General features: G+C 39.2%; 2 protein-coding genes across 9 annotated transcripts in view; both read right to left on the bottom strand.

The window, feature by feature from the left end:
* The window catches only part of CRACD (capping protein inhibiting regulator of actin dynamics), a 122,739-nt gene extending 110,430 nt beyond the window's left edge, over positions 1-12,309 (bottom strand). For 4 of the 6 annotated variants that reach the window (XM_084517844.1, XM_084517851.1, XM_084517852.1 and 1 more), the window contains exons 1-2: positions 12,159-12,308; positions 11,546-11,790 (exon numbers count right to left, since the gene is read on the bottom strand). The gene's annotated coding sequence lies outside the window, so the exon portion shown is untranslated. Of the gene's footprint in view, positions 1-11,545; positions 11,819-12,158 lie in introns of those variants that run through there. The other 2 variants (XM_084517850.1, XM_084517845.1) reach the window with 2 other exon arrangements.
* Positions 12,310-17,231: 4,922 nt separating this feature from the next.
* CEP135 (centrosomal protein 135) overlaps positions 17,232-25,392 on the bottom strand; it is a 30,855-nt gene continuing 22,694 nt past the window's right edge. For 2 of the 3 annotated variants that reach the window (XM_084517675.1, XM_084517677.1), the window contains 6 exons: positions 25,053-25,238; positions 23,969-24,178; positions 22,770-22,972; positions 20,038-20,142; positions 19,509-19,655; positions 17,232-17,849 (listed from right to left, as the gene is read on the bottom strand). In XM_084517675.1, the coding sequence (XP_084373801.1) occupies positions 17,828-17,849; positions 19,509-19,655; positions 20,038-20,142; positions 22,770-22,972; positions 23,969-24,178; positions 25,053-25,238 (873 nt within the window). In that variant the 3' untranslated portion in view covers positions 17,232-17,827. Of the gene's footprint in view, positions 17,850-19,508; positions 19,656-20,037; positions 20,143-20,169; positions 22,293-22,769; positions 22,973-23,968; positions 24,179-25,052; positions 25,239-25,392 lie in introns of those variants that run through there. The other variant, XM_084517676.1, reaches the window with a different exon arrangement.

The raw sequence follows: 25,392 nt of genomic DNA, 5'->3' as shown, positions 1-25,392 counted from the left end.
GTGAAGAGAGCATATGCTGCTGACAAGAACTCAAATATATGTGTAGCAAAGTGCTGAATCTCCTTTTAATCTTTTATGAACTTAACAGAGCATTTTACAGCCAGAATAAAAGCCAGTGACCAGTGGAGCTATTCTAGCAGCAGCGCTCCCTCAAGTTCAGCAGTGCTTCACCTATTTCTTCTCAGAAGGCAGGTCGGGGAACTGGGCTAACAGCTGCTTGCACCAGGACTAGGGATGTTCACAAGGACAGAAGCATTACCCATGCATTATGTGTAAATCAGATTTTTTTGCCATCTAAGTAAGACAGCTGTCATTTCATTAATTGTGACCTTGCATGGGGAGGATTCCCTCCCCAGTTTTTAAACCTACTCACCAGTTCGTGTACTTATTTCTGGCATTGTTTTAGGATAACTAACCAAGTGGAATTCCAGCTCTTGCTGAAGGATAAAAAAGCCCAGCAAAAAAACTACCAAGTAGCACACTCCCTCCCCAAGTGCAAAGTGCCCCTCCAACTGGGTTCATGAGACACCCAACGAGGAGTTAAGCTAAAGGTCCCAGCGGCTGCCAGTCCAACCACCACCATCCCTGAGTAGGATCCATGCATACAAGCTGTCATGCTTAACACCAATCAGCTCTGATGGGTGATTTACGCAAAATAAATAAGAAATAAAAAACCACAAGAATTAACCAGAAGTCAAGGGCTGACTACTAGATACCTGCAGGTATTTGCAACCATCTGTACTTGTTTCTTACATTGTAGAGGCTCTCTGGTGGTGTTTAACAGGAATACCAAAGGTAAATATTGCTGGAATGTTTTTGGAGGGCAACCTTTGAACATTAAATGAAGAAACCAGGTTGCTTTCTCCAGCTACAAAAATTACAAGGTGCTAGCACATGGTGTAGTCATTCCATCACCCAACGAAAAGCCTGAAAACAGCCATTGATCTTTTATTCCTCATGTTTTCATGGAGACAGAAGCTTTCCATCTCCATGCAGTGAGAGGTTATAAAAATAAAATGTACTTAAATAAATCTCTCCTTAATAAAATGATTTACTTCACGTTGTTAACTGCCCGGTAAAACAGCCTCACGTTAGTTACTTGCTTACCTGTCTCACATTAACCACTAAATGATACTAATCAATGTGGTTCATCACTTGCATTGCAAAACCACTGAATATTTTAATTCTTGAAATTTGATAGCTGGTTGTAACAAGGAGTTTCACCTGCAACTTCAAAAGATTGTTTTGAAAAACAGCCTGAACTGCCTCTCTGCTGCTGAGCAATATGACAACGTGTAGTCCTACAAATGTAATTAACAGGGCTTGGGAGAGGGAATAAACCAGAAATCCATGTGGCCACTTTGCCTGCAGGCTGACAAGTTAAAATCACAAGAGACATCTGAAACTTTTAAGTGATAAGAGAACAGTGGGTAATTGTAATTAATTGATGAGAAGTGCGAAGGTGACACCGCCATCCCTGCAGACCCAGAAATCAACACAAGCTCCATCCGTGGAGCAGTAAGACCAAAAGCAAACACACACAGTGGCACGCACGAATGTCACTGGATAGCAACTTGAATGATAAGATGCTACCAGAGACAAATGTCCTGAAGCACGTCTGTCCTGCTGTCATTTGCAGGTCTCTTTGCAGTGGTAAAGCTACGTTTAACAAACATATTATTATACAATTTAGTATGTCCTAATACTACTAGTGCTAGAACCCTTTCTGCATTTGTATCTTTGTTATGAATAAAAAGAATAAACCAACAACACAAAAAGGCAGCTTTCTTGAGATGGGTTGTTTGTTCACTCAGAAGAAAGAAGGGAAATAAACTTATTTACAAAATGACAAAACTCGAAGTCAAGCCAAAGAGTTTTAGTTTTCAAGGCTGTTCTCCCTGTTTCCCCTATTCTCCTCCCATACCACTGTGCAGGAAGTAACTTCATGGATCACAAGTTCAGAACTTACAGTGGTCTGATGCTTTAAAATATTAATTCAATATTGTATCTTAAATCATACAGCACTGCCAAAATGAAAAGAATGTGAAAACAAAACAAAAAACTAGTCAATGGTTTTCATGGATTTTTTTTTCACTTACTAGAAAACAAGATTGGTATTTCTTTCTTGTTTCAAAAAATGCTTTTTCTTTAGGAATCTAGTCCAATTTCCTTCAATTAGTGTAATCTGGAATTAAAACAAAAAAAAAAAACAAAAAAAAACAAAAACAACAACAACAAAAACAAAACAAAAACAAAAACAATAATTTAAAATGAAGTTTCTCTGAAAATCCTAAGCACATGCCAATCTAAGTATTTAGCACATTAGCTGTCTCTCAAAAAGTACTCGTATTTTGGCTAAATCATTCTAAGGTTTGTGTCCTCCATTGCCTGAGTAAAGACAGCACAGAGGATGAAGAGAATAGTAAAGCAAGTTGTAGACAGTAGGTATAAAGAATGGAAAACATCTACCTGACAACCTCAGATCAACCAGAAAAAGAAAAACATCACACAAATGTACCTAATGATATACAAACACACGTAATACTACACCCAAAACATTACTCAGAATCATTATCATTCATGGGATGAGCACTAATAGGTTAGAGAATAGAAAAACTGAAGCTGACTTAATAGGCAGTTAGGCAACATTTTTCTTCTTGTTTAGAAACAAAGGCTTGATTTGATGTTTTGTCTCCTCGTGAACTTCTCTGGTGCAGTCTGGTACTATCGCATGCTTCATGCAGGCTCTAGCTATGCTAAAGCAGATCTATATCATATAAATATTTACAATTTATATATAAAATATATGAAATTATGTAAACCAATGTAGCTGTGCAACAGAAGCAGAGAAGAGCAAGCTTAAGAATGTCACTTTCCAACAGTGGACTAACGTGAAAAGATGATATGACACTACTAGCATGGGGAACATGCATTAGGAGTTAGCATATGGCAACAGTAATTAGCTGAAATTTGTCAGAGCTACACAATAAAAGATCATAACCAACAGTGGAATAGAAGTTATAATCTTAAATGGTTCAGAAGGACCGAGAAGATGGTACAGAAGTAAAGGAGAGCCACTGCTTGGGCCTTAGACAGTTGGACTCCATGCATAAGCATCATGTGATACGGTTATGAAACCCACACACTGTGGAGTTCTGCAAGAAGAACCGTGCATGACAAATTCAAGATGAAACTGAGTTGTGTAGCTGGGCAAATCTGAAGGAGTCTGATCCCCTGAAGACATGGGATGAGACACCTGCAGTCCGTTGCGGCCTGTGTTGTGGGGGAGTAGCGACAGCAAACAGTGTCAGCCTCAGAAAGTCAGTGGTTTCTGAAGATCACAAGCCTCCAGAGAGACAGACTGGTCAGTGGGACAAACAAATCTTGGTGGGAACAGTTGACACCGCAGAGCACCTTGGAAATAAGGATGGTGTCTACATCCTATTTGGCAGAAGTAGAAACATCCATGACATGGTAAAAATACATATAATTTTAATAATACATTATAAAATACTATTTTGGGGTGCCCATTTCAAAACATCTATGCTTGCTTTTTATAGACTTTTGATAGGGGTCAGGCTGGGTGTTAGGGAAAGGTTCTGCACCCAGAGGGTGGTCGGGCACTGGGACAGGCTGCCCAGGGCAGTGGTCACAGCACCAAGCCTGACGGTGTTCAAGAAGTATTTGGACAATGATTTCAGACACAGGGTCTGATTTTTGGGTGGTCCTGTGTGGAGCCAGGAGTTGGACTCAGTAATCTTTTTGAGTCCCTTCCCACTTGCGATATTCTATGATTCTATGAATTGAACTTCAAAATCCTAACTGAGGCACCTACAAACTGAGGCACGCAGAATTTAGGACCCCATGTGAGCAGGTTAGGTTAAGCGATGCAGAGACACACAGATAATGCATGGAAGTGGAAAGGAAAGTCACTCGCCAATAGGTGGAGTTTCTACAAGGTCTTACACACACATTCACATACTTAGTGTACATATGTAGACAAACACTTAAGTTAAAAAAAAAAAAAAAAAAAAAAAAAAAAAAACAGAAAAACACACCTTTGATTGCAGCATTAACCATGGGCAGCACATTCCTGTGTCTTCATGGGAAACAAGGCTGACTTTAAAGCTCTGTTCCAAAAACTAAGTGTTGTCCTACTCAAGGTAGGTCCATTGGCTTGAAGCGATTCAGATTGTCTGCTGCACTGCCAAGGACTTGGGAAACAAAAGTTAGTGTTTCACAAAACTGATGCTGTCTATCAGTTATAAACAGCTCTTCACTTTCTCTTTTGCTTTTTTTGACAATATAAAATAGATCCACAAAAACATCTGGGTGGAGAAAAAGATATTTAAGTGATATTTGTGGTTTGTAGCCCAGCTGCTTCTTATTGACACAGCCTCTGCTTAGAGGGCTCCTGAGGAGCGGTCTTTGACAGAAAGGGTGTCACAGCACTTGGGTGCTCCACAGCTTATCTACTTTTTGTTTTCTTCCCCAGATGCATTGGTAGAAATGACAAAAGCTACTACATAACCTCCATAAATCTCACCCTGCTATCACCCTCCGACCACTGCTGCTATACCTGTGCTGCTCCTCCTGCATCCACAGCAGCTTGTAACCCAAACCGGGCCTCCAGGAGCCCTTCGTCCCAGCTCAGGCAACACGATCACCTGAAGCGTGAAGCTTATCAAATATCAGGTGCTGGGATCAGGACACAAACCCAGTAACTCATAACAGCGTTCAGCAGGCTGTGTGGGTGCTTGGAGGATTAACCTACCGCCAGGAAGAACAGCAGGGCTGCTTAGTACAACCCACTCTTGCATTGGCAACAGGGAGAATTGGAACAGGGTGGTTAGAAATAATATCAAAACCCCCGTGTACGAACTGAGGTTGCCTGCCACCCCTCCAAACCTGAGCAGCAGGTGAAGCATTGAGAGGCAGAGCTTCTGGGCTAGGAGCATCATTATATTCCCCCAGATGGGCCAGCTCTGGCTACTGCAAAATATCTACCAGGCTTGGAACAGGATCTTTGAAAGAACAAGAAAAATCAGCCACACTTTTTCTTTCTTAGCAACTTCTGATGCTCTGACAGCTCTGTGAAGGCTGATGACATGATTTCTCCTCAAGGAAGGTACGAAAAAGTGCCTTGTTTGCCACTAGAAGCAGAAATGGAAAGCAAAGGCTTTTTTGATCTTGCCATAAGATGCCGCCCTGTTTCATGTCATTTGCAGGGTTGGGGAGGTACTAACTAATGCTTCACGCTGGGCTAGGTGAGAATTAGGGTCCAATATTTATCTACACCACTGAAGTTTAGAAAAAAAACACAACAAAAACAACAAAGAAATATTTGAAAAAGTCAGAATTGCAATAGCAAGCCTTAATTAGTTTTGGGTGCCTTTAGCTAAGCTTTTAATTCAAGTGCATGAGAATGCTTTAATTAAGGCAGCTTCTAACTCAATTTCTTCAGATATCTTCCTGCTTCTGCAACAAATGACACAGATGCCAGAGACCACAGCTTCTGTCAGTATACAGCCCTGGTTCCCTCGCAGAGCAGATCCACCCTGTGCACTCGGTAAAGCGCTTGGTTATGTGGGTAAAACAAAATTCAGTAATATCCTTAAGGATTAAATTCAAATAAATGCATATGTAGAGTCTGAATCTTTACAATCTTTACAAGTGACCTTTAGTTCAGGCACTTCCTTTCTTTCACATGCAAACTTGGTAATCTCCTTTGTCAAAAAAAAAAAAAAAAAAAGAGAGAGACTGAAAAATGCTTTTATTTTGCATTTTTTATTTTACACACATAACCAGGAGCTGCATGGTGCAGTACAGGCTTTACATCCATAGCTCTGACCTCTGTTATGTGAGCTATCAGAATAGCTGCCTGCAGTAGCAGATGGCTGTTCTCCACATGATGAGACCAAGGAGTCAGTTATGATGGATTTCCGCAAGTACAAATGCCAAGACACAACCGTGGGCTCTCAGCTAGGGTTTAGAAGTCTGCATGATCTTCAGAAGACGGACTCTGCCAGTTTCCTCCAGCTTTTAATTATTTGTGTCCCACAGTCCCCAACATGACTTTCCCAGTCCTGTAATTTCACCTCCCTTGGCTCCTTGTCCTGTTCTCCTTAGGTGTGCAATCCCAGTTTGCGCTTGTCAAGGCTGCTGGTATACTGGCAGTCTGCACCACCACCCTAACTTTCCACCGACTGGCTCACACAATTTTTATCCTACTCCTTGCCACATCCCTGTCATCTGCCCCAAAGTCTTAGTCCTCCCTTGACGTTCTTCATGTCCTGTGTTCATCTCCTACTCATCACACAGCCCAGTTTCTTGTGAAATCCATACCTACACTTTCCAATTCCTTTCTCCTTCCTTCTGCTACCTGTACCTCAGGTTCCTCCCAAAGCCACCCTCACACTTTCTGCCCATGCAGCAGCAGAGGAGCTGCTATGAAGGAAGAGGAGAGAAAATGGGAGACTTGATCCTAAAAGAGGGATTGCAAGGAAAGTTTGGAGCCTCTCTGCTCACGCACCTGTCCTCTTTGGAGACATCACAGGCAGACAATCCTGCCAAGCACAGCATTTTTGAGGGGACAAGGTACAATCTGGTCGACACCAGGAAGCACAGATGCTGAGGATTCACAGGGCTAAGGAAGACCTCAAAGCAATTTATTCCACCCACACAGCTCTAGAAAGAATCAATACATTCATGTTGTTCTTGACTAACATTAAAGCAAATTTAATGTTTCTAAAACTCTCAAAATCCCAATTCAAGGATCTATTCCTTTGTTTCAGTTTCTCTAATGCCAAATTTGATACATACCAACTGGTCCAGCACAGGCACGGAGAACTTTGCTTCACACCAGCATTGTGACATCTGAAGGCTGGCACGTCTTGTTCATCCTGCCACTCTTCTTTGCTGGGAGCCTCAAACAGCCTCAAATGTCCATTCAACCTGTCTTCATAGTCCATATTTTCTAAGTCTTCAATTATTTTATTTCCTTTCCTCTAATTCATATCAATCTTTCTTGAAGTGTACACCACAACTGGATACAAGGTTAAGAATGAGGAAGACTATTCCATGGTATGGAAATAACACTTCTTTTGTCTTCCATGCTGGTCTCTGTGTATGACACAATACCACGCTTGTCTTTATTGCAGCAGTGTGATTTTATTTAGCACCACAGCCCATCATCTAAGCTACCACAAACCACAGCTCTCCTAAAGAATTACCACTCAGTCCCAGGTGATTCTAACTACCATATCTTTGTCCTATTGAATAACTTGATTTTAGTTCCATCTCCACTAATTGACAGTCCCTCTCTGACTATATATCAACTGCAGATGTAGCAAGCACCATTAAAGTCAGGGCTGCAAACACTCTGTAGTACTGAGTGCTGAATAAACACAAATATCTCACTAAAGTGTCCACAGGTGAATGTATAAAATGTGTAAGACTGCAATATTCTGAAAACCTACGTCAGAAAATAAAAAGCAGGCTTCATGAAGATGGTGAAAATGCAGATCTTTGAGAATAGGACACTGCCTTTGCAGAACCTGGAGCCTAGATGCAAACCAGAATGACACTACCATGTTGGTTTTTTTTTCTTAAACAGGACAAAAACATTAGTCTAATTCTCAGTTGATCATTTGGCTGAATTAAAACAAAAATTAGCCTGAGTCATAAAGACGTGATGAACTACAGCCCACGTGGTTAAGACTTGGCAAAGTTTTACACAACAGCAATCAGGGTTTTCAATGGGGAAGATGGCTCAATTTTGTTGGCAGACGGTCCCACAGCTTAACTGTATCACTTGTGCACCAAGACATACCCACAGATACTAGGGATTTACATGGGCTTCAGTCAATGTTTTTCTTTCTCTTCTGTGTTGCACCAAATTGTTCCACAGACCACGGCAGTTGTGTCTTTAATTTTCCCTGCTAAATAGTTTCAACCATGAATTTATTAAAGGTCAGAGAAAGACTGCAAGCTACTTTAAAAAAAAAAAATCAGCTTTCTTTGAAGAACCCCAGGAAAGCACCCCGTGCAGTTCAGTTCAATTCCTTTCATCACACCCGCTCCACGTTTCAAGCTAACAGTAAAGGTAATCTCTGCCGTGCAGCACCCTGCCACAGCAGCCTCACCACACTCCACTGGATTCAGTGGCTTCTATCAGCTGCCCCCAAGTCCGACCGCTGACTTTCAAAATATGCTGAGCAGTGAAAAAAGATGCTCAAGCAGGTCAGCAATGTGCACAGCACTTCGCACACCTGAGCACGAGAGTGTGAGGGAAGCTTTTACTTATTCAGATCGTTTTCATATAGTTTTTTCTTAAGGCAATGAGCTTGAAGAAAATAAAGCTAGACAGGTGTTATCACTAAAACGATAAGCAACCATTTCAAAGCATGCCTGGGGGTATGGAGTGTTTGACTGAACTGATTTTTCTGTACAAGTATTAGTTACCAGAAATGAAGGCAGTCGACAGAAAGGTCACAATTACACATACTTAGCTACCTCACCTGAGCCCTTGAACTAAAATCATCTGCTTATGGCAGTTATTTTCTCAAATGGCCTTGTCATAGGCACGAAGCTTGTATTTCTGTAGTTCAGCAAAGAGCACGAATACAAAGGGGAAATTAACCTGTGTTTAAAAATGCGTGGATGTACTTCATGCTTTTATAGTGGCATTTGAATTATATTCACTTCATGTGTTGTGCAACCGCAGCGTAAGCCATTAATCCAGGATAACACAGCAAGATCTTTACATTTTTCTTCCTACCAAACTTAATTAACAAATCACTGTGATTCAGTTCATGTAACACGCTGGCTCTTGAATATTATTAATTAAAAGTGATTTGTTACAAGTCAATTTTATTTCTTTGTAGGACTTCATCAATGTAAACGCTGAATGTAAACTAAGTGCAAATGCTGTACGCTTCTGACAAAAAATATTTTTGTTCTTAAACAAAGAAATCGTGTCATATGCAATACAGAGAAGCAAAAGGAGGAAAAGTCCCTTCAGGAGGCGATATGAAACAATAAGAGCAAGGTCTACACAGCAACTCATTGTTCCCTAAAGACAGAACTTGCAGAATCACCACAGAAACAAACATACTTTTTATCTGTCCCTGACTGAATAGATAAAAAAACAGGATTTGGCCTGCCCAGTGGTAGCACAAATGTGATTGAAGTTCGCACTGTAACATTCTGTGGCCTTCTGTCACATTATGGAAAACCAATAAATCCTATTCTCACACGCATTTCGTACCACTTTATCCAATCTTACTCAAATACACAGGATCAATGACAATATATAGGTGGTTAGAGCATCTCCACATCTAGATCACACTAAAGGAAGTTTTTACGCAACTATATTGCCCTAGGCTGTTGATGCCAAAGAAATCAACTGTACTTTTCTAACATGCCAGAAGAAGGCTTGTCCATATTTGATGTAATTCTCTTTTTTGGGCCTTTACAGAACAAAGACCGTGCATTGATTTTTTTTTGCAAGGAAAAAGAAAAATCCCTCCTAACCACCAGCATCAGCTATTTTCAAATATGAGTAATTCAGAATCTGAAAAAAATATTTTTCTTGTTCTGGCTTGTGAGGAAAAGAGTCACATTATGGACATTTAAGCACATGCTGTCTACATAAAAATTCTGTTTATGTTAGACATAAAATAACCAAATATATTAACGTTCATAAATTCATCATCACATTTCATTCTGCACTTGTATTTTTTATTATTGTATTCTTATTATGCCACCTATTTCTTATTTTAAAAGAGCTTACCTGACACATCTACAGGAGGAATATATTGAAATAAGGCTAAGGTCTACTACCCACACCAACGTATCAATTTTCAGTGACTGAGATAACTGGCAAAACAGTTTTCAGGATTACTAAGAGGTAAAGCAGAAAAAAACTCAAAGCTTCAGCATTCTTATTGCTGTAATCAGAAAGGGAGAACTAAAGATGCAGCTTTTTACTATCTGCAATTAAAATGAAATGCTACTGCCAAAGTAACAGTCCCTCTTAAACGTAAACCTATTCTCTTGAAGCGTGCAGGAACTGGATACTAAAAACACGTATATTTTACCTAATAGATTAACAATTCGCCCCTGCTAAAACCTGCATAACCTCATAAGACAAGCCAAAATGACTTATAAGAAATAAACTTAAAAAAAAAAAAATTAACACCTTAGCACAGAACACAGCAAGATATTCCCAATTTGCACCAAGTGTGTGTGCCACCAGTGTGCTTTTATAAATCGCATTATACAGCATATAACAAAAAAAAAAAATGTGTTGCTCATACATGTGACTCAGTTCTCCCTAAGATGCAGGATTGTCCAAATGGGTATTTGAAAAGAGCCCATATTTTTAGAAGAGGATGACCTGAGCTACATTTTCCTATTGGAGAAGAAAGAGCCAATAGCAATGAGCAGCTATTTCTTTGCTCAGTGCCATATTTATTAATAAAGATTTCTGTGTAATTCTCATAACAATCATCAAACTGGGGCATTAATATATACACAAAGCACTTTCGCATAAAGTTTTGATACACCTCACGGTGTTCAATTCCGTTGCAGGGAACTGGAATGAAATATTCAAAACCAAACACAACCTCCAAACTGGTAAAGTGATACCAACCAAGAAAGAGCTGGTTGTTGTTTGTTTGTTTGTTTTTAAATGATGAATTCCTGACCTGGATTCAAACCACATAAAGTAACCTATATGTAGAACTGCTCATTACCACCCGTTTTAAAAGGTAGCAATGGCTTTGTTGAAGAAACTCACAGTATCGTTTCTTCCCAGCGATTAATGCTCTGACATACATGTAGACCTAATCGTCTGTGCAAGGTGCAACTGGAATTATTTTGGTGATGGGAATTTCTTCCGCATGCATTACTAAATATCAAGTAAAAATCAGTCCCGACCTGAATTTATTGTCTTTAATCTGTTAAAATATAGGACCTGCTGCACGTTACTGCTATCGGGTAGCTTAAATAGCTCAGTTGCTAAACCAAGAGCTCTTCTCATACGATTGCTACACACTATCCAGAGATGGTACACAGAATTTGTTCAGGAATACAGGGAATTTGAATAATCTATGGACTATTTATGCTTAGGGCTGCGGTTGTAAATTACTCTCCCCTGTGCACCATCCCCCAGCCACCCAGCAGCAGCTCACTTTCAGTGCCATTATTGTCAGGCACATTACATTTCCAGGCTTCACGGTTGTGCTCTCCAGGTCTCTATTCACCCCTTGAACCGGGTTTTAGGGGGTGGTTTTACACCGAAAAATGACAGAGCAGAGGCACAACGATGATTTTTTGGATAACTACAGATAGGCAGACCCGCGATTCGCTGGCGTTAACACCAGCAGAATTAACTGGGGGGTTAAAAATGTGTTATTCACCGAAAAAGCTCTGTGTGAGATGGAGGAGAAGAGGCGAGTGCCTGGTATTTCTGCCTCCTGAGCAAGCCGGGGGCTGTGCAGGGAGGCAGCTTCCCAGGCGGGCAGCGTGACCTCGGGCTTACCTGCGGGAAGCGGCGCTGCCCTTCAGCTGTGGCAAGCAGCAGATCTCGATCCCGGAGCTCTCCAGGCGATCCCGGAGCCCTTCAGGGGATCCCAGGGCCCTTGGAGGGGATCCCCCAGCCCGCTGAAGGGCTCACGGCAGCTTGAACAAAGCGCTGCAGCCCCGGCGAAGCGCGGCGCGGCACGGAGTCATCCCTCCTGTCAGGCTCGGCGAAACGGGGAGGCGGCGGGACTCGCTGGGAAAACGCTAACAAAGGGAAAGAAAAAAAAAAAAATAGAAAAAAAGGAAAAACCTCAAGGGCTCGAGAAGAGCCACAGCCCGTCCCCGGGCGGCGCTGAAGCGGCCCCTCCCGCAAGCCCACCGAAATCCCCCTCCCTGCCGTGGCACAAAGGCGGCTTCGCCTCGCCTCCCTTCCCTCCCCTCAGCCTCCCCGCCCCGGCCGCCGCCTCACGCCTCGCCTCGCCTCACCGCCGCCCCCGGCCCCCGGGGAGCCCCGGGGGGCTGCCCAGCCCCGGCCCTCAGCAGGGGCAGCCCCTGGCCTGAGGCGGCCGTGAGGGGAGGCTGAGCCCCCCCAGCCCAAACCCACCCCCGTGAGGGAGGCGGCGGGCTCCTACCTCGCCCCTGCCAGGCTGAGCCCTGCCCTCGGCTGCTCTCAAGGGGGGATTTCGGCGCTGGCAGCCCCCTCCCGAAGGCTGCAGGCTGGGTGTGCAAGGGGTTGCTCGGCCCCCTCCTCGTTTACTGGGGAGGGGGAGGAACTGCGAGGAGCAGAGCGAAATCCGGCCGTGGAGCCGCCTGCCTCCTCCGCCCCATCCTCAAAGCCCCTGTCGGTGTCCCCAGTCTTCCACCGCGGCCACCTGCACCGAGGGCAGAGCAAAACCAGAGGCTGCAGTTAGCTCCGGTGCCACTTGCTGGACCATAATTGATCGTGTGAGCCATGCTCCTCTGCTTCTAAGGAAGAAAATGTGGTTTTTCAGTCAGCTCTCCGGCTTCAGGTGCTCCCTGGGGAAAAATGCCATGCTGTTGAGGATCCAGCCTGCTCCTTAACTTTTTGGCCTAGCCACGAGTGCTCCTTCTGCACCTGTTGAAGGGAACAGGGTCTTACAGAAAAGCAACACCCACGCTGGGACACCCCAAAGGGCCACCTCACACATTTTTCCATCTCTGTGCCCAATACCGGGATAATAAAAAGGAAGAACATCGAGTTTCGGCATGCATTTACTGATACTCCCACTCCTTAATGATTTGCAGCTCAGTGAATTCCTGAGACAAAAGAAGTGTTTGTGCAAAAACAAAGTTATCTTTGACTCCGGGATAAATACAAAATCACTTTTTTATCCACACTGTTCTAGGGTCAAACAAGCCCTGGGAGCTGCAGTCTGTTCCCTTTTCAGTCCCTTCACAACCAAAGTCACAGAATACATGGCATAAACTCCTTACCTGATTAACCAAAAATGAAACCTAGGTACCAGGTTATCTTTACATTAGCAATTCCATATATAGGTTTGTATCCAAAATATGTAGTTACAAACCACTTTGCTTATCAGAGGTGGACTTTACAGCACTCTTTTGAAGGATTCTTTTTTCTTTACTTTTTTTTTTTCCCCCTGTTATTGCAGCATTTACACTTTATTTCTGCAATTTTGCTCAGTTACATGAGATTGTTGTTGGCAAAGGTCAATGTTAGTGCTTGCGTGGAGAAGCTGTAAGCTGGAGTGAGATTTATTTATTTTTTTCTTAAGAACCGACACTTTCTGGAAAGTGATGCAGCTGTAAACCTGTCTAGAAAAGTAATGGATGGCCTTCAGGAACGCAGAGCTTTATAAATAATCGCGTCACTTTGAATTTATTGGATGTATCTCGAATTTCCATGGAACAATCTAAGTCTGCCAAGCATGTGCCACAGTTGCAAGGAAAGGCAGAGGTCCACTAGATGGCACAAACACACCACTTATAAACAGGCTGTGGTGGGGGAGTCTACCTCCCATTCTGTGTCTTATTTATGGAAAGCAAATGGGTACAGATGGAAACTGCACATACAGCTATAGTCCAATAACCCACACATCTATTTTCAAACAAAAGAATCAGATGTCAACATAATTAAAGGCTCAATGAAAAACTTCCCAAACAGCAGTACCTGCTCCTGCAGATCTTGGCTTACAAACAGCGGAATAACCACCTTGAATGCAACTCATTTCTGTGTCTGCATTCAGGAAAATACAGCTGTCCCTGCGCAGCAGTATTACAACCGGGTAGAAAAAGCCACTGGCATTCTCACTTTTCCCCCACACTCCACTACTTCCCATCATGCTGGTTTAGTTAATTTAAACAGACACCATCACCTTGAAATGACAAAGGACGCACCACTGACGAACCTGTGGTGGAGCAGCTCTGCTCAGATTATGCTGAGCTAGCCCTACACATGGATAGGGTAGGCAAATATAACATGATAAATACCAAAACCCACCATCTGCCTCAGATCAAATACAGATAAATCTAATACTGAGAGAAAGCAATTATTTTTAATATTTTTTTTCACCTACAGCAGGTTGTCCAGGACTGCATCCTGTCAGGTTTTGAATATCTCCATGGCTGGGGGAACTCCACAACCTCTCCAGGCAGCCTGCTTCAGCCTTTGAACACCCTCATAGGAAAGAAAGAAACAAACAAACAACAACAACAAAAAACACCTTTGTCTTACATTTAAATGGAATTCTTTGTATTTCAATTTGTGCCCCTTGTCTTTTGCCCTTTCCCTGGATGCCACTGAGAACAGACTGTCTTTATCTTTTTTACTCCCCTCCATCAGGTATTCAGACAGAATCACAGAATCATTAAGGTTGGAGAAGACCTCCAAAATCACCTGGTCCAACATCCCCCTACCACCAATAAAGGTCCCTCGTGAGCCTTCCCTTCTCCAGGCTGAACACCGCCAGCTTGCTCTACCTTTCCTCAGGTGACAGATACCCCAACGCCTTCACCATCCTTCTGATCCTTTGCTGGAATCACCAGGCACATCCATGTCCTTGTTGCACGGAGAGCCTTGCAGAAGACATCACACTGCAGGAGTTAGCAAGCTTGGCCACGTCAAAGCTCCGCTGGGTCCTGATCTCAAGGCTTGAGCCACGGAGCCCAGGCTTGGGCCCAGCCCTCCGGCTGCAGCCTCACCAGCACTGAGCAGACCCATGCCATGAGCCCTTCATCTTCTCCCTTGGCACGACGGCACAACTCTGGCTTGTGATGAGCTTTACTCCAAGGTCAAGGGCCTCCAGGCTGTGCTGGTACCTGTGGTTATTCACCCCCCAGATGCAGGACTGGTTTCTTACAATAAACAGAATAAAAAGAATAAATAAAATATTCTGCCCCAGAGGACAGCTTTTTTTTTTTTCTTAAAAAAAAAAAAAAAAAAAAAAAAAAGGCCTGGGGTTATATGGCTTTATGTGAAAAATGGCATTAGAATAGTTCAGCCTTCTCACACGTGCACCAATTATTTTGTATGACGTGTTTTACATCAGATGGAAGCCCTAAGCTTAACCCTTTCTATAATTAGCGTCACATGGGAATCACAGCGTTTCTCGGATTCAGGATGAAATTGCACTTTCCAAATGAACCCTAGAATTGCCTATTTAAGTTAATTTAAATTCAATTTTTGGGACACTGTGGAGGATGCAAAAAATTAATTCTAAGAAACTCTCAAAAGACATGCAAGTTTAATTGAGCAATCTCGGTTTTGATAAATTGGTAAATACCATCCTTCTATTCTCTCCTGATTTCTCTCCTTCTGACAGTACAGTTCCTGTTTCATAGAAAAAACACACCCAACAATTAGTGCCTCTTCTTTATTATTTTTGTAATGTTTTTCCTCCATTCCCAAGTTCAGATAACAACAGAAGGCAGACAAATATTTGGACTTTTCCCATGTTTTAACGTCTGCCCCACTCTGCTTTCAACTCACCCCCTACCTAGATAAGGATTGAAGCTGTACAGAAACTTTGAACAGTGTCCATCATTCTAATATCCTTGACTTACACTACACTTGTTTCATACATGACACCCCATTGATTTAGATTAGATCTTCCACAAATTTTGTCTTTTTTTGTATTTTTCCAAATAAAATATTTAATTTTAGTGCAAACTTACATAATTCTTACGTTCCTTTTGTTCTAGCTGCTTACAAAAATGTGTACAAAATAGTAACACGGAAAATGATAGATGTACTACAGTCTGAATATCAGTATTGTTTCAGTTTTAGAAAGCTGCACTGGCTTTAGTCGCTGAGATGATACTAGTTTTATTACAACAGCTGTGCTTGATGATCCACTAATTTTTCAGAGATGACATTCATGTAAGAAGTATTATTAATGTGTTATGGTTTTAATGGTAAAGGCAAAATATACATTTTATAAAGAAGAAATATTTTCAATAAAATGGAGCATTTGCTCTTTAATTTAGTTTCCAATTGAAAAGATTTTATATACAAAATATGATATTTAGAAGTCACTATTGAAAACATCAAGAGCAGAAGATGAGTTTGTTTCTCATTCTTACTGAATTGCTTCACCCTGTATAATTAAATATGAATTACTGTCAAGAAACTACTGACTTAATTACAAACAGTAATAAACAATACCTAAGAGACAACCATCTCCCCATTTGTGTAACTGGCAAATAAGAGACCTCAAATGAGATACACCCATTTCTAAATAAACAATTCCTTCCAATGGCTCAGAAGCCTAATGAGATACAAGTATTTTCAGATGCTTCTGAATGTGTGTTCTAAGTTGAAGTTGTTTTTAATTAATAACATTTAATACATACATAGACATTAAATAACAAAACTAGCAATATACAGTCTATGAAAAATAAAATATATCTATATAGCTTACAAGCAACATTATCTCCAAATATGAGACAATATTTCCAGTTAACAGAACATTCTTTGTAATTTACAACTGTAACAATCTTAGTGCAACGTAGACAAATTCTAAACACAAAATTCTTTCATGTCATTTAATATGCTGTTTACACCTTAGGGATTCATGCTGGTAATCACAGGGCTTTTCCTTATTCAACATTAGACAAGCATAACACTACCTGTTGGTCAATGGAAGGATGCAAAACAGTAAATTCTCCCACTTCTAGTCCTCTGCGTGATATCTCTGAATACACATCATACCAACCTGAATGGCATGTAATTATTCGAAATCATACATTCTGGAGTAGAACAATGATACAATTATTTGCACAGATGGACTTTAAGAGGTTATCATTAGATTCTGATTGCTAATTGCGTCTTACTTTTGTACAGTTTACTACACTGTACTTTACTACAGTTTAAATTTGCAGTGTTCCTCTGCTAAATACACCGAGTATCTTAATGATTAGTTCTTACTGTTTCTATCTAATGTGTATCATAATATAAAGCCCTGCGTTACCTCTCTAACAGCTTGAGCTGAGCTATGTGAAGGATTCCAGACTTCATGCTCTTTTAAAAAGAAAATTTGAGAAATATCTCCAAATGATTCAGAAATCTTCTGAATTCAAACTTCTGAAATAGTTTTATAATATTTAATGTATTTCAATACATCTTTCAAAATATCAGTTTTCACTTTAAAAAAAAAATCTGTATATTTAAAAATGCAACTTTACACAAGCAATAAAGAAAAGGAGACGAGTAGTTACATGACAAAAACAATAAAGAATAACCAATATATTTTTTATTGAGTAAAATGTTCAGTTAGCAAAATACATTCACAAAATATATAGACATTCTTCACAATATTTAAAAGCATTAAGAAAACACTTGTTAAAAATCCAAACACACAGAATATCATCAGTACAAAAGATATACTGGCTCAGCATTTTCAAGACAATCATGTATGTTATTCTCCTATCTTAGGAGTAAGATTGGAGAATCTCACAGTAAGATGAACAAACTTCCATAACCATATGAGATAAGCAAATAGAAATAAAATCATAAAAGAAAACAAGAGATTGTCTGTCATATCATATACTTGTTTCTTTCATACAATTATATTATGGTTACCAAATAAACACAAAACCTAGCCAGCCTTGATACAAACCCCATCAAAACAGCCCACAAAAATCTAGTCATCCCAGAGAGCTGGGAGAGTAGAATTTTGCAGAGTTGATTACTTCATAGGTTTTTAGAAATTTAAAAAGTAATCACTGATTTGAAAACAGAGGTAGAATGCAAGTCATCCTTCATAATTTTCAAAAACCAAGTCCTTATAACACATTAATGCTTTGATCGCTCACGTTCTGGTTATTCCTTGAAGCTCACATTTCTGGTGGAGAAAAGAAATTTCAAAATAATGGTATTATATTTTAATGAAAATGATGATAAAAAGTAATAATTACAGTTAGCCTCCTCATATTCTCTTCTGTTATTCCTAAATACCAACCATTAGCATATTGTCTAAAACTCTACATCCAGGTCATTGACTCGTTGCTCAAGTGCTTAACAAAGTAAATGTGAGCTGAGGAGGAAGAGAATTTCTTGAGAAGATTAAATCAGATCAGAGAAATAAGACAGTTACGGAACAATGTAATTACAGACTACACTTCACTGTGGTAAGCTCCCAGGTAGGAATAACTAAGTAGACTGAAAGATGATGATAGAAATACGGAGAATTTTCTAAGGTAATAATCCACCAATAAGGCAAGACAGTAAAAAGTTAGCCTCCATATCAATTCAGTTGATCAGATACTTTCTTTAAAAATGTGTACTTCATGAAACTGGGATATTTTCTGATAGAGTATGGTACAGAGCTGTTATTGGTAAAACCAAGTACTCAAATAGTAGGATAAAATAGTTCACTATAGAGTATTCTTCAAGTATAGCATCTGGACTATTTTTATTGCACTCACTATGAAGCAAGAAAAATTAAGGACAACAGTCTACTAATTATACTCATTCTGAGAAACATGTTATTTACCATTTTCTTAAGAATGAGACCAAAATGATCCAGAGATTACTGGGCAAAATCTTGATTTGCAACATAACAGGGTTTGCCTAACGGCTCACCAATAAAACAAAAAAAGTCACAAGCACTCTTTCCTCCTTCTTATTAATACTGGTAATATCAAGACCTATTTCCTAAGTAAGCCTAAGAACAGGTCATATGTATTTACCAATATAAATAGTTTAAACTGTTATCAGTTTGGAATTCTGTCTTTTGGATTGAGCAGTTAGATTCATAAGCTGTTATTTTTAAATATGCTCTTTTCCAAACAATCACTCTCCCTAACCTTCCACTCTTCACTGCAAAGTATTACACAGTATGGCAGAGACAGGATATAAAGTCAGCTAATCAGGCCCGTAACATATAAACATCACCTAAACCAATGACCTCTAAAAGAATAAAATTGTCAGTGAAAATGACTGAGAGACTGCTTATGACTTTAAATTTTTTTTTTATGGACTTGGGTGACCACGATCTTAGACATTCATAGCCTCCAAGAACTAGCAATGAAAAATCCAGTGATAATTTTTAAGCACTTTTGGAGACTGTTTCATCTAATGTGTTGAGGACTTTCTCCTATGTGCTATCTTTCCATCGTTGTTGTACTTGAGAGAATCTCATGATGTTTCTCTTAATATGAATCATTCATTGTTTGGGGATAACTACTAAGCAATAAATTGGCAATCTATATTTGGACATAATTAATGACACTAATAAGAAGGCAATATATTTGGGAGCTGTCAAATGATGCAAGACCATTAACAAAAACAGGAATGGGAATCCATTACGGCATATGGTCTTTGGAGAGCACTTTGCATCTATTGTTTCCAATCAATATTTTATAGCAGGAGAGTCAACAAAAGAAGAATAAGCACCATCTGAGGTGTTGAAGAACTTTGTAAAATTAAAAAAGTATTAGTTAGAAACAGTTTAAATCTAATTCTTATATGGAAACAATCTGAAAAAAATCAAATCACTTACTTTTCAGTTGTCGCTTCTTCAACTGTCCTTACAGCTGCACGTTCTGGAGACTGCGAGGGAGACCTTAAAGTAGAACTGAGAGGAGGTGAAGCACGTAATGATGATGTAGAGAGACCGTGTCGACGCATTTCTTGAATTGCACGCTCCCTACCAAAAGATAGTAATTTCAGTTACAAAACACTTCAGTACTGCAGGATGTTAGAACAAAAAATATTTTTAACATATTTTTATTTGGTGATTTTCACAATAGTTTGCAAAGAGTTTTGTTTTCTTGTAAATAAATTTTTCTTCTTGATTTTTTAGGTTAATGGATTTATTTTTTTAATGCAATACTAAATTCACAAAATTTAGGAGGGAATTCAGAAACAGCGTTTTTTTTTTTTTTTAATTAAGCAGTTTTCAGGTTGAGAATATTAGGTTTTACATGAAAGCAGGAACACAATTTTCCATAAAAGTGCCCCCATATTGAAAAAACAGTTTTAAAATGAGAGAGGAACCACCTTAATATGAAAAAAAACCAGCCTCTTACCGTTCAAATCGTTCAGTTGTTAGTTGTCTTTTTAAAACATCATAGTCAGTCTGCAGCTGTGCAACTTTACTTCGAAGTAAGGAAACCTCTCTATTATGACTGCTTCTAAAAAAAATCATAAGAAGCAACAAAGTTTGCTTTGTACACTGACAGGTGGGATCCTAGAGGAATTAGAACAAGTCAACAAAACAAAAACAGATTCTCAGCATGTTGTTTCACACAAACCAAATCAAAGAGAGAATTAAGGAGTGAGAGCCAAATGAATACAATGGCATGTTGCTGGAAGGAACCTAAGGTGAGAAAGCTGTGAGAAGCTGGCAAGTCTCTCAATACATCCTTACTCCAATACATCATGTTCTTTTTCGGACACAGGTAAGCAGAGATATGCTTTATAGAAACAGACAAAATAATTACATGATTATTTCATTGATTTACTATCTTAATATCTGGTTATGTGTACAGTTAAAGAAGAACAAAATAGTAAATATTGTCTTGTCTGTGGACAAGAAACATATGGCTTCAGTAGAAAGTATATTAAGCAGGCTTGAAATACCTGTCTAGAAATGAAAACAGTTTTATAACATCTAAATAAAACCAGTATTAATGTAAACTCAGACCAGCAAAGCCCAGTTCCTGAAGGCCTGTTAAGTATGCCCTTGTGTTTGGGGCCAGCTGTTCCAATCACAAGAATCATAAAGAAAAGCAGCCTTGAAAAATCTTGAGTGACATAACGTTGCTCAGCAAATCATCAGCTTGGACAACTCAATGTTTGGTTGCAAAATGCCCTGAATTGCATTAGAAAGCAAGCAAAAAAAGTCGTTACTTGGGTGTAAAATAAGTCATCTAAACCAGAATCTAAACAGCTACATTATTATATAGAACCTGCAAAGTCAGTATGAAGTTGAGTGCTCAGAAGTCAGTTCTGGAGAAGGAAAGATGAACTAGTTTATTGCTTAAGCACTGAACTTGAATCCTGAAAAAAAGTTCTATTCCTAGCTCAGTCACAGACTTGTTGTCTGAGCACCTGCTGTTCTCTGACTCCAGGGAGATGTGAAATAATCCAGAGATCTGATCCCCCCAAAATGCAGAATAGTCACTATTCTTCCAGAACATCTTCCCTCTTCCTACTAGATCTTACTCTATTAACAATGCAAGTATTGACATTTGCAATGAACAGAAAAGGAACCCTACAATTTGGGTGGAAGAAATCTTGTGGAAAAAAAAACTGTTAAGTCATTTAAACAGAGTTTTAATATTTGTACAGAGCAAGCTAAATTTATGTTAAACAAAAAACTCATTCTTTCATTTTCTTGTAATGTTAGTGTTTTATTTCACTCAGAACATTCCATTAGTTTATGTTCTTTGTATGCTGTTAAAATTCTTTTAATAATAATAATAATAATTTTAAAAAATCCCACTTTTCTAGTACCTGCATTTGATATATAAAAAAAATATCCTCTCTACTCTTAACTTTATCCCTCCAAAAAGATCCATCTTTTCTCTGCAAGACTGTTAAAAAGTTGAGGCAGAATCTAGGCACATGCACAGCATGAGAAGTTGCAGCTATTCTACTGAGCTTATAAGCAAAGACAATCAAAATAGAAAGTGCTGTCCACATTTGTATACGTATCAGTTTCAGCTCCATTTACATTTAAAAGCAACAATACATCACAGAATCACAGGATAGTTGATGTTGGAAGGAGCCTCTGGAGGTCCTCTTGTCCAACACCCCTGCTCAAGCAGGGCCACCTACAGCAGGTTGTCCAGGACCATGTCCACAAACAAGTTTTGAGCATCTCCAAGGAGGGAGACTCCACAACCCCTCTGGACAACCCGTGCCAGTGTTTGTTCACTGGCAGTCAAAAAGTGCTTCCTGATATTCAGAGGGAGCCTCCTGTGTTCCAGTTTGTGCTCACTGTCCCTTGTCTTGTCACTGGGCACGACGGAACAGAGTTTGGCTCCATCTTCTTCACACCTTCCCTTCAGGTATTTACATACACCAGTATGATTCCCCTGAATGTTCTCTCCTCCAAGATAAACAGTCCCAAATCTTTCAGCCTTTTCTCATATGAGAGATGCTCCAGTCTCTTAATCATCTTCGTGGCCCTTCATTGGACTCCCCAGTAGGTCCATGTCCCTCTTGCACTGGGGAACCTAGAACTGGACACAGCACTCCAGGTGTGGCCTCACCAGTGCTGAGTAGAGGGGAAGGATCACCTCCCTTGATCTCGAAGGAAAGGATTTTAGTGATTGCACTGAAAAGATGGAAGAGTTATATCAGACAAGTGAACTTCAGGAAAGGTATAGCCTCCTGTACCTGACTTTGACGTGAGAAAATCTGATGTGAGAAGGAGTCGTGATCAGCAGAGAAAGTAAAGCAAACATTCTGAAATCAACACTGGGCACAGTGAAAAAAATTCAGTGCTTATTCTCAAGACTGAATAAAAACTAAACAGGGTGTACCTTTCCTTTTAGAGTAGGTCTCCTTTGGAATTCCTGTTTGAGTTCACTGCTAAACTGATGTCCACCACAGTGGCGATTAATCAAAGTGATATGAAAGATGCAAAGGGAAATTTTCAGTAAACAATGTCACTGTAAGTCAAAAGCCTTTGCTGCAAAAATCCACTCAGCCGACCAAAACTAAGTATCAAGAATTTGACTTTGTGAGTAAGTGTTGCAACAAAGAAAAAGTTTCATTTTAACCCATATAACACATGTAACTTAGGACTTACAGTTTACCCTCTGCAAGTGTTAGCTTGTCTTTCAGTAGCTGAATTTCTGAATTTTTCTCCTGGGATGTTAAATGGTTCTGAAACTCTTTATCTCTACTGGTAGCCAGCAACGTTTCAAGATTCTGAATTGTAAGTCTCTCACTGGATAACTGCTTTTTCAGCAACTCTGCTTCTGATTTCATATCTTCTAATTCACCTAGAACCTAGGGCACAAATTTTTATTATTTATTTATACACTGTGTTTACAAACAACACAATTCACTTTCCTAACAAGTCATAAAAACCAAACTGATTGGAAGTTTCTTAAAAGTGGAAAGAATACAGAGCTCAAAAAAACCAAAACACATTAAAAGCTAAAATTATTTAAAGCTATACTTAATTAAGAAATATTCAAATATCAAAGTCCTACCAGGAACTGGAGTGCTGAAAATGTTTGGGTAAATACTTGGAACACTAACTGACTTTTAATGGTGTAAGTTTTTGCACAGGTACAAAAAATCATATATACTGTACTTCATTCTATTTGACTAGGTCAGCTCAATTAGCTTCTCAACTTTTGCCAAAATTGTAGAAATGTTTGTTTTCCTCATCAATTTTATCAATATAAAGAAATTCTGCAGGGATGAAACCTCCTTTTCTCAAGGTCTTGAATAACGAGTAGCGGAAGGCTCAATCAAATCACTAAGTAAGGACATGACTTCATTAATAACCACTTCAAAAGAAAAAAAGTTCAGATATTAGGAGCATTTAGAAGTGTTTAAACTATTTCAAAATATTTAACGCTTTTCAGCTGTATCTCAAATTTCAATTTAATTGAGAAAATCCTTTAGGGAAAAGTCCTTAATATATAAATAAGTGCAGCATTCACCTTGTATAAAAGAAAATATGTAAACCAGAATAAATTACAGTACGGTACATGAAACCAATTGACTATAATTTGCCTTTGCAGTTAGCAAAAACTACTGCTGCCACACTTTTAATGGTAATGAATGAAACTCTTTCTGTACATAAAAATAGATATAGATCTGTATAGAGCAAAATTTCTAAGACAATTCACACAGACATAAATGCAAAACTACTGATGTAAATTAATTTACCTTGCTCTCCAAAGTAATTTATTCTTTTTTTTTTTTTTTTTCCAAAAAACATTAAAAGCAGATGTTTTATTATAACAAAGTAAATTTGTCTTTGCTGCTTACCCGTTCATAATCCATGCTTTTGGAAGCAAGTTGTCGAGATACAAGTTCTTTGCTAGCCTCAAGTTTAACACAGAGTTCTCTCACAGAAGCCAGGTCAGCCAACACAGAAGACTTATCCTGATTTTCCCGTTTAATGTCCTCTTCCAATTTGGACATATTTTTTGTAATGGAGGAGATCTGAGATTCGTATGCTTGTGCTGCCATAATATGCTAAACAAAGACAAATACGGATATCTTTTCATTGCTGAATGTTAACAGTTCTCTTTTAACAGTTTTTTTTCCTTTATCCTTCAAAATTAACTTTCCCTATAAAATTACCGTCAGAATACATTATTTTCTTCTTCTCTTTCTAAATCACAGCCAAGACGACCTGATAAACGATCTCTGCAATTTTTAATTCACCATCTTAAAAGGGCAATACAGATACTATACAAGAGTGCAGCATCAGAAGAGAATTAAAGTTTTAAACCCCCCAAATATGATCTATTTCTTAAGTTAGCTTACATTGTTAAGTCTCTTACTCTTCTTTTTGTTAATTAAAAGCATGAGACAGAATGTGGTCAATCCAGAACTATTACACTCTAAATTTTCGTTTTAATGCTATTGGTTCAGCTTTCTGTACTATGTAATCCTAAATCTGGATTTGGACTACTACTACTACCACCACTAAATTTCTGCCTTTACTTCAGCCACCAATGCTTCAAATACTTCATTCAAAGCTTCAAAAGAAATTTAAGAACTAAACTTAGACAGTATTTAGACAATAAAGCTATACGCAAATATTTTGAAGCTGCTAAATAAAAGTTTCTTATAGAGGCAACAGCTTAATAACCATGATCACCCAACAGAAGAGTTCTTAAAATACACATGGATTCTAACTTTGGGATATTAGGGAAAGGAGGTTAGAGAAGGAAAACGCAAGTAATCAGAAGTAGTTACTGTTTCAAAAACTGTCCATATTTGAAACAGTCATGAATAGGAATTAACTACTGTTCAAGCATAAAAAAAAGTATGTTGACTTTATTACAAACCACTTGAACATATCTCATTTTCCCTGACAGAATTACATTGTGCAAGTTATTACCTCCTGGATTTCTTTTTCCAGAAGTTCTACTCTCTCACGAAGATGTCTCCGATCTGTATCCACACAAAGGAGTTCAAGTCGTACTGAGCTGCTTTCCCCTTCTGCTTGGTGAGCCTTGATTTCCCACTCTTCAGCTTGCGTATGGACCATACGGAACTTCTCTAACAAATCTTGGTTTTCTTTTTCCTAGATGAAACAGCAAAACACTGCAATGACAAGCATAACTTGACATTTTTAATGCCTACTATTTATATTTATTTTTTTTTAGAAGAAAGTAGGAACTTTCTCCATTTTCTTAATCTTATTGTCTTCTCAGTTACTAAATTGCATCATCTCTTTT

This window comes from Aythya ferina (genome assembly GCF_964211825.1).
Source record: "Aythya ferina genome assembly, chromosome: 4".
Taxonomy (NCBI): domain Eukaryota; kingdom Metazoa; phylum Chordata; class Aves; order Anseriformes; family Anatidae; genus Aythya; species Aythya ferina.
The sequence above is the reverse complement of the archived record's forward strand: the minus strand, read 5'-3'. Positions and strand labels throughout refer to the sequence as shown.